General features: G+C 35.2%; 1 protein-coding gene across 1 annotated transcript; it reads right to left on the bottom strand.

Moving 5' to 3' along the window:
- Positions 1-6,708: 6,708 nt before the first annotated feature.
- On the bottom strand, positions 6,709-7,649 carry LOC118742512 (aquaporin-4). The gene is made up of 2 exons (XM_036474639.1): positions 7,137-7,649; positions 6,709-7,048 (listed from the first exon to the last, which is right to left on the bottom strand). Exons 1-2 carry the CDS (start codon positions 7,638-7,640, stop codon positions 6,866-6,868), a joined length of 687 nt encoding a protein of 228 aa, XP_036330532.1. The 5' UTR covers positions 7,641-7,649; the 3' UTR covers positions 6,709-6,865.
- Between the last annotated feature and the right edge of the window lie 2,418 nt (positions 7,650-10,067).

Here is a 10,067-nt window from a genome sequence, read left to right as displayed (position 1 = left end):
AACCATTATGCGAAAAAAGTTAATATACAAATATAAAAAGCACCAAGACGCCCAACTATCACTCATCCATCTATTAATAAAAATATTTATAACAAAAGATAATGTAATTCAGATAAACAAATTCCAGTTTCTAGAGCATACGCTTTGAAAAAGCAGCTTGGAAAAGCTTCCGAAGCTTATGCAAATAGGCAATATAAAAATTTGTTCTCGAAACAATAAGACAAACGGCAAACCTAGATAGTAATTTAAGTAGTGTCGTAAACCTTTAAAACCTTCCTCAATGTATGACCACAAAGAAGTGTTTAACCTAAAAGAAATACAAAACAAAGTAACGTCGAAGCCATGTTAAAACAATAACCTGGTGTCAATGGGAAGGTCAACGAAGAAGAGTCTAAGCTCCACCATACCTTATTTACATATTCTATGGAAAGTAAACATGATAAAAACAATCGTACTACTCTGATATACTGAGCCATGGAAAAAGGGAATGCCATAGCTCACAAAGAAATAGGCGCCAAAGCACAAATAAAAAGTTTAAGTGAAAATAAATAGCTCTTCAAAGATTTTTGGCTTAATATTGTCCCAAATATGTTGCTTAATACATAGCTATATATGTATATTTTTACACTATAATTCAAAGCAAGCAATGCCAAAAGAATACTTACACCGAAGTTTAGGAGTTATACTATGGCATTTTGACCAAAAAGACATTAAGAAAGGGGAGAGAATTGAATGCAAAACGCAAACAATACCATAAAAAGTCGAACCGTTAAGTGTCGAAGCTGTAGAAGCTGAATCAGTGCAGAAAGCAATCATGGAAAGCAAACAGAATAGAATTGTCAAAAAATGTCAAACCGAGTGAAAGGAATTATGCTTCAAGCCTAGAAAAGAAAAATTAGTTTCTTTTTGGTTTGTTTTTATGTGTTTTTTTGTGTTAATACGGCGTTAGACGATTGTATTTTGGAAGTAGAATATTAAGGTCTCTTTCAATTTATATGTAAGTTGAGAAAAAAAATTAATATACCACATTTCTATATACATAGCTGTACAGTGGTGGAAGAAATAATAGAAATTCGATGTTTAGTATTTTTTTATAAAAGTCTAGCGGGTTATATAACAAGCACCATATAAAGCCACATTTCAAACTTTGTACAAAAATTCAACACATTTTACAACAAACCCCAAAAATTTCGAAATTTGTATTCAGAAATTTTAGAAAAATCTGAAGTATACAGTACAATTTTAGTACAATAAAGTGCAAGTTTAATATTTTTTTTTTTTGCTGACGCTGCTAGGCATTCTCTTCCATATAACGTATGCTGCATTGTCGAGCAAAACTTCTAAAAAAAATTTAAAAATCCACGCGACTTTCTAGTGTCAATTTTCATCATTTTCTTCTATATAAAGCATGAACAAAATCTATTTCTATTTGGAAAAAATCGCATCACCCTCGACACAAAAAAAAAATTTCTAAAAATCAACGATATTTTGTAGCGACTCTGAACTTTCACTTTATTATACTAAAATTCAATGGGCTATGAAACTTATTAAAACAAACCTAAAAATTCTGAATAAAAAGTGTGAAATTTTGATGAAATGTTTACTTTTTTTCTAATTATACCAAATTTAGAAACTTTGACTTTTATAGATTTTTCTAAATGAACTATATTTTTGTTATATAATATATAATATATATAAATGAAATTTAAATAGAACAATATATTTTCAAAATATGGAAACAAATTTACAGTACGATTTTGACTCACACCAACTGTATGTACATATGTTTGAGGTTACAAGACATTTTTTAATTTCACTGCGGAAACGTTTCATTTACATAAACGTCGGATATGCACAATAACACAAAATATTTTTTAAGCGCACTTATTCATTTAAATAATTAATCATTTATTTAAGTTTTGCACTTATGATTTTATTTGTTTGCATATTTTTGCTACACAAAAACCAAATATAATAACAAATTCACCTACATATGTATGTACATATAGTGTATGTATGTACATTAGGGAGCCCTGGGTTTTATATCAAAAAAATATATCCCTAGTTTTTATTTTGCAAACAAAAAATATTTAAAGGTGGCTCAAAGCGCTAAAATTTTTCCATGTATTTTATATAGGAAAAAACATTTTTCGTAGAAATGGTATGGAATTCTTGAAAATTAATATTTTTTATCGGAAAAATCTGATCCTCTTCAGTATACTTCCAATAACAATACCCAATTGTTTATCTAACCATTTTTTAATACTAAATACCTTTATTTATCCCCGTATCGCTTTTTCTGAAATTTTCTAGGAGCTTTTGCGTACTAAGTACCTATAAAATATAGTTACTATGAAGAAATGGTTCAAAAAATAATTGGATATTATTATTGAGAATCTCCTGAAGAAAAGCAGAAATATTGATTTTTGGAAAATATTGATTTTCAAGAATTCTATACCATTTCTACGAAAAGTTGTTTTTCCCCATATAAAGTACATGGAAAACTTTGAGCGCTTTGAGGGACCTCTAAATATTTTTTGATTTCAAAATAAAAAATTCTGGTATTATTTTTTTTTTGGGTATAGAACAATCCTAGGGGGTGGGGCATAAAAATTCCGACTTTACTTTTTCATATGCATCTTTGGACCACCCTAACGTACTACATATGCATTTATTAATTGGAGCTTTACAATTACATTTTCCAAGTACGAATTACTTATATGAATGCTCACATTTCAACGTAAAACAAGCTCACAAAACAATGGAAATACAGATATGTATTTTAATATACATACATACATACATAGTACATACGTATCTACATACCGTAAATATTCCAGCCACAGACAACTGGCACAACCGCACAGCTGGTCAATCGCGCGTGGTTGCCCAACCCATTCGCTGGTGTGCTCGCCCAAGCCGAACGCATAAATAATAATAAAACATAATAATAATTGAGATATTCACTGGAAATGATGATGGACGACGCGACGATGACTACTACAAGCAATAATATTACACACATACATGCCGCTTCAATGGAATAGGTACACATTTTTTCCTCAGATCGGAGCTTACATATACATATCTGGACTTGTGAGCATCGGAGAAGTTTATTTTTGATCTCATTTTGAACAATTTGACCACTTTCGAAGAAAAGTGGGGAAAATGTAGAAGACACCTTTATTTAATACTTTGGATATTATTCCACGTTTTAACAAACTACACGAAAATTCAATTAAATTCTACTATATAACACTTTTAGTATACATCCTTAATTCCAATGCATGGAAAAAACCTTATCAAGAAGACAATTCTACAGGCGCTTTAAAAAATCAAGGACACTTTGCAAAACATCCAATTCCAAACATTTTCAATCAAGTTTAGGTTCTGTGAATAGGACGAACGTTGAAAAAAAATACGATGTTGTATCGTTATCCTCATTTTTACAGCTCTTGTAGTGCGAGTCGGTGCGTAATTTTGCTGCAATATGCAAGAAACAAGGTGCGAAAATATGCTACAAATGTATGAATTTTTCGTAAATCTGGAAACTTGATTATCTAAAGTGATCTGGACCACGAAATCGCAGTTCAGACCGCTATACTCTCTTCTTGATCATGGATCTGTTGTAGCCATCAAAATTAAACTTTTCGCTAGAAAAAAAAAACACCAGTTCTATAAAATTCCAGTCGTTATTCTTAACGTTGTATAGTAAAATTGATGCGCTTTTTTGACATTTTCTAGGCACAAGTGTATAAAGTAATTTGTGGTTCAACTTGCGGTCTCATCAACACGACAATAAGATGCTGACCTCGTAATGGACTTTTTGTAATTTCCGTCTAGCTTTAGTGTTCTGGCTCTAAGTATTTCACCCTTTTTTCAAGCGATGCTGTGTGTCGGCTTCAGCTATAAAAAATATTTGCATTTCCTTCAGTTTTATTTCCAACAAATCGCCCGCAAAGTCCTGGATCTGTGAAGCCCTACATTTAAGCATTTTTATAGTTCAAAGTGCGCCTGCCTCGCCCATTCTGCTCTGTTATAATTCTAATTATTCTCATTTTCGTTGTTGGTGTTTCCGACAGGGTAGGAGTGTGACGTAATGTGGAACGATTTTCCGTCATCCCTTGTCAAATTTGGTTTGGAGACAAACCGGTTTCGGCGAAAAATGACACTGAAGCTGGCACAACGCCGAAACCGGTTTGTCTCCAAACCAAATTTGACAAGCGATGACGGAAAATCGTTCCACATTACATCACATTCTAATTATTCTTTAGATTCTTAAAAAGGTTTCAAGTGCAATTGGAATTACTTTGCTACACAAATAAGGATGCTACGCATACTTGTGCCTACAAAAGTGAATCAAAATAACAAGGATAATTTTTTATTTAGTTTGATAAAAAGTGGAATAAAATCCAAAGTAATCAAGTAGTTTTCTTTACTTTCCTTCGAACTTAATCATTCTTCAAAATGAAATTAAAACGAAGCTTCTCTGATGCCCACAAGTCCAGATATAAGCTTGGATCTTTAGGAAAAAATGTATACCTATTCAAGTGAAGCGGGGTGTATAAGTATATTGTGCACATTTATTTAATGGGGATGGGTTGGAAAATCTTATCAATTATTTTATATTGTTATTTTTCTTTAATACATTTTTAGACTGTAAACCGACGATGTGACTCATCGAATCGAGCATAAATGCACTTGAGCTGTGCTTACTGGCACGCAGCACGCAGCGGTAACAAGATAAAAAAAAATCATGCAACGGTATGATGACGCAGCGACAGGATGGTTTACGGAGTTCTAAATAAAATTTAAATACTTTTCGATATGTTTTCATATGTACATATGTATAAAAAATTTACTGGGTAGGTGGATGGTTATTCAATTGCCTTATTTGATCGGGTTTTGCCATGATCTTGACGTGATCTACGGCGCGTGTGGCGTTGCATTCATTATGCATGCATTAACTTTTGTTTTTATTATCTCATGTGCTTTGTTTTCTCCGCATTTTTTTGAAGTCATTTAAAATTCCATAGGCGTTTACAGAAATCGCAAAACAAATAACACTCAAGTTCATTTTCAGCGTCAGTTTGTTGCTTTTAATACGTTTTTTATGGGCTGTCTTTACCAAGTCAACGTTTCGGTTGTTCAGTTTCCTGACTCATTGGTTTGCTACAGCGCTAGTTTTTTGTATCTACTCGTAAGTGCCATATATTAGAACGTATCATAAAATTAGTTATCATTTACATATGCAAATACATATCGTGTAATTTTCTTTGTTTTACTTTTTGGTAGGGCGTTTTCGAACTGGCTGCCGAGATGGGTCGATCTTCCACTCAGCAGTCAATATGGTATCGGCCATATCATTAGCACAAAAATTTCACCGAAGTGGTTGTACTTTTCTCCATATAAATACTTAAAAATAAATTTTGTTTTTTCGTTATATGGAAGCAAAAGCGGCAAAAAATTTAAAAAGTCAACGGTAACTTTTAGCCAGTTTAAACATGCACATTATTCAGAGCTATCACCAGTGCACGGACCTCGAAAAAAATTAAAAGTGGTAAATTTTACACACAAAAATTGGTAGAAGTTGGTAGATTTTTTTAAAAGAAATGAAAGCGAATTTAGGTAAGGTAGTTTTATATGGGCAGCTGGATTTTCGCCTCGGTGATTCTTATTGTTAAAATGATGTATTTGTTGTAATGCTTATTGTCATTACGCGTAAAATTTGTTAGTGGCATTTTTGTTTTTCAACTTCTGCTGTCACCTTATATGAATTCGCCTTGGAATAAATTGTATTTTTTTATAAAACAACAAAAAATGTATTTACGCCAATAAAACATTCAAGAAAAAACATATACATAACACTGGGCCCGAATGAAACACGATTAAAATCGAATGAAATAAAATGACAGCTGTTTACCTTAAATACATTTTAAGTTGAAAAAGCAAACTCGCTACCAAATTCCGTAATCTCAAAAAGAACTTTCTACATTGAAAAAAAAAAACAATTATGGCCTTATTCATAAAAAATAAAGGAGCTTTATAAAAGGTTTATAAATTGGGAAACGTCAATTTATAAAGCTCTTTAAACCTACTTTATTTTTTATGAATAAGGCCATTACTCTGCACTACAAAATTGTTTGATTAAAATTAATTTTGAAATGCTTGAAACGTATTGCAAATGAAAAATATTTCCATAAACAGCTGATAGAGATGCAATTTCACTTTTAAATTGGTCATGGTCAGAGTTAACTTTACATATTTATTTTAGGTGTGTGGACAATGACAAAATATGTACTTGTTGGTAAAAATGGTAGAAAATAAAATACAGCTAAAAAGTTGGTAGATCTACCAATAAAATGGTAAAGTCCATGCACTGGCTATGAAAAAATCCATCGTAGCTTCGATATTCGTGAAATCTACGAAAGTGCTATCACAGAATCCGAATGGCTACGAACGTAAATTCGAAACTCGTAGAGATACTCTACGACGAGTTTGTGCTGTCGGAAGAAAATTTAAAATCACTGAATGTTAAGAATATCTGGTTTTGTTTCTACAATCAATATTTTGTATAACCTGGCATCGTAAGAATCAGTTTGTGGTTCCAGCCATCTTTTGGGCTACTATATAGCTGCCTAATCAAAAAAAAAAAACTATTAGAGTACCAATTACTCATAATTATAAAACAATCAATGATTTTTAGTAACTTAATTAAACACTTCGATTTTTTATTGATCAAAAGTACTTATGAGAATTCGTAAAATTTCACCGACAATTTGAGTACGCGCGCAAAAGTTCACTTCAATATTAGCCTAGACTTCAGCGAATAATACCCGTATATGGATTTACAAATACCGACGATCTAACAGGCCTTACTACTATTAAAAAAGCTGCGCGGCGAAAATAACAACTTCCACAGTACTGGCGCAAATATTCCAGCCGAATATTGACTCGCCAAATACACCGCAGTATCATCGAATTTCTGATGGTAGGCTGCCGGTATTAACGTAATTGCTGGATTCATAGCGGCGCCAGTCCATTGACCCTGCATAATGATAAAAGAGGAAATAATTCATGCATTAGTTCCGCGTTCCTACATATTTAGACGAAAACATCATCCAAACGTTACTTACACCAGCTAGCGAGCAAGCCGCTACCAATAGCCCGATACGCAAGGAAACTGAATCTAAATATGATGAATTCCGTGCATCCCAGAGCGCACACCAGCCAAAGATTAATGTTGTAGTCAGCACCAACTCAATTACGAAAGTTTGATCCCACGATAAGCTACCATTTGGCTTCATCAGACACAAATCCTTATTAATAGCATCGGTGGGCAGCATGGTGGTCAGTAGAAAGTATCCAGTCAATGCACCAAGAAACTGTGCTAACATATACATCATAGCCATTCGAAGCGAAATGTAACGCATCATGTAACAAGCGACAGTGATGCAAGGATTCGCATGGCCACCAGATACGAAGCCGAAACAATGTATTATTATCATGACGACGAGTCCATATTGCAGTTTCGGCATTTCACTACCATCCGCACAGCCAAGACAACTGAGCGCGACCAACAATGCTGAGGCAAAGAATTCGCCCAAGTAACGCATTATCGTCATAAATTTAATAGCCATAATTTTTGGTTTTTTTTTTCTGAATTTTAGCGAACTATGGTTGCAAGATATAAGCAAATTTAAATAGACTAAGATTTTGTTTTTACACTTTTTTTCAATTAATTGTTTAATTTGTTAGTTTTGTTTTTGAAGATTGAGCATTAAGTTTATTTAGACAATTTTTTAAAGTCAAAAATTCATTTTTCAACAGCAAAAGAAAAGCAAGAATTTATTTTTTAGATTTTTGTGCTATAGATAAAATGTTTCGCAACATTCTGTGTAATAAGTAGTTAAAAGTCGCCGTACAAAAGATATATATTTATTAGGCTTCGCGGCAATTCTGACAAACCATGGCTGGGCAGTACTAGGAGAACGGGTACAGTGAAGGTCTTTAGTTTTTAGTGAATATTCATAGGTAAGGTTGTCTTAGATTCAGCAGATTAATTCACTTGCCAAAAGTAGTTGGTATCGCTGCAGGCTGTTGCCTTGTAAAGTTAAGTTTAAGCCTCCGTCAAGTCAACTGTGTCAGTAGTCATTTTGAAATAGATTTAGTTTTGGTCCATGGTATTCGGAAGTATTCAGGCGGCTCAAAATGTATTAACGACAGAAAATATAAAGCACGAACTTTCGCCTTTGCTTAAGAACTAATGCTGAAAAACTGAACCGTAATGCTTAAGGCCTATAAATAATGCTTAAGGTCTAAAAGAACACACAGAGGCCATTAAGGTACATAGCGTTACGAGATAAACTACGACCACCTTAGGTTAGCTACCCACTGAGTATCAGAACCAATGTTGAAGAACATCGCAGTCCTTTTAGCAAATTGGAACACCTTGTTGTACTCTACCTTGGTGGGAGCTTCCAGGTTAGGCAGGAAGCCTGCTCCCAGTACACGAATGCGCAGTCTGCTAAGGGCAGGACACTTGCAGAGGTTATGCTCCTCCATTGTCTCGTCTTTGGAGGAGAGACAGTGCTGTGTGCCTTCCTTGACATCGAGGGCTCGTTCGACAATGCATCCCACATGGGAGTTGATAGGCCACTTGAGAGACGCAATGTTAAGCAGATGAATGGCTAGGTTGTTACATACCAGGATCGCTGAAGCCCACGTCGGTGGCATCATCATTCCATTACATACGACAAAAGGGTGCACGCAAGGACGGAGGATATGGACGAACTCCTGCAGATACTCACTGATGAGGGCGTCCACTGACAAGAGTACGTGGCCGACGTAGTGATTATCGCCAGAGGTAAGTTCGCAAGTACCCTTTGCGGCATCGTCCAAAGAGGAGTTACTAAACCTAGCAAAAAGGTGTTGTGCGGATGTAGGTTTGAATATCAATCGTTCTAAGACAGTATTGTCCCCTTCACCAAGAAAAGGGCTCTCTGACCTTGGATGTGGGCGAAATATCTAGGATTTATCCTTGCCTCGAAATTCCTGTGGAGCGCGCATGTTGAGGCTGCGACAGGCTACAAAGCGGACTCTTCTTAATTTTGGGAGCGATGGCTTTGGTAAAGGTAAGGTTTTATCATCCAGGAAGAGGGACAATCTGGGCACCCAGCTCCTTGTAGTTATGCCACGCAGGGATGACATGCATAGAGTAGTAATTTTCAAAAGAAAGGTTCAAACATATAGCAACGCGACCAGGCAGGGCATCTATCATGCAGAGACACGTCCAAGCGAGCACACTAAAGTATTATACAGACGGCTCTAAAACTCCTGGGCGTCTTTCAAACGGAAGTCTATGCCATCAGTTTGTATGCTGAGATTAACCTTCGTAGGAAGTATCGAACTGAGAGGATCCTAAGATCAAATTTTCAGTGGTACTGAAGTGTTTAGAGACGCTTAATGCTCGGGCTGAGAATAATACTATCCAATTGCTATGGGCACCAGGGCACATAGAGTAGCCTCGACCCCGATAAGACGAAGCGCTCAGAAAGGAAAATACCAAACTAAGGTAACTTCACTGGCTTAATACCACGGGATTTCGTCAATTCAAAAGCCTACTAGGAGGGTACAATCTGAAAAGATAGAGGATACTCATGGGCCTCCCTTAGGAGAAACTAAGGATAATTACAGGTATTTTGACGGGCCATTGCAGGTTACGAGCGCAAGGAGCGATTCCATCCCTACCCCCGGGATCTATTCTGAAATGTATATAGTCTTTAGGAATGGCTGAGGTGTTGTGAAATAATGAGGGCAAAATATACCGCCTATCTATAGGCCTTCAATCGTTGTCGTCAAGCTAAACTAACGGCGTAATGGCGTAAATGTTTTGGCGAAGCTTGAGATCGTAAAATTGAGAAAAGATACCATTAAGAACTTCGCCACGTTTATTGCAGTAAGAAGGACTTATAATTGAGCCTTTAAGCAATGCGATTTGTTTCATTTTTTTCTTTCACTCTTCCAACAGCCAATAACCAGTGTAAACACTCGTCGATTACCTGCTG

The sequence above is a fragment of the Rhagoletis pomonella genome, unplaced genomic scaffold, assembly GCF_013731165.1.
Source record: "Rhagoletis pomonella isolate Grant_MI unplaced genomic scaffold, Rhpom_1.0 Rhpom_scaffold_00007, whole genome shotgun sequence".
Taxonomy (NCBI): domain Eukaryota; kingdom Metazoa; phylum Arthropoda; class Insecta; order Diptera; family Tephritidae; genus Rhagoletis; species Rhagoletis pomonella.
This window is presented reverse-complemented; position numbering and strand designations above follow the sequence as displayed.

Excerpts from the sequence above, each read along its gene's own strand:
- LOC118742512 (XM_036474639.1), bottom strand. The coding sequence starts at position 7,640 with ATGGCTATTAAATTTATGACGATAATGCGTTACTTGGGCGAATTCTTT. Across the intron at positions 7,049-7,136 it reads CGGCTTGCTCGCTAGCTGGT|GGTCAATGGACTGGCGCCGC; the intron begins GTAAGTAACGTT and ends ATCATTATGCAG.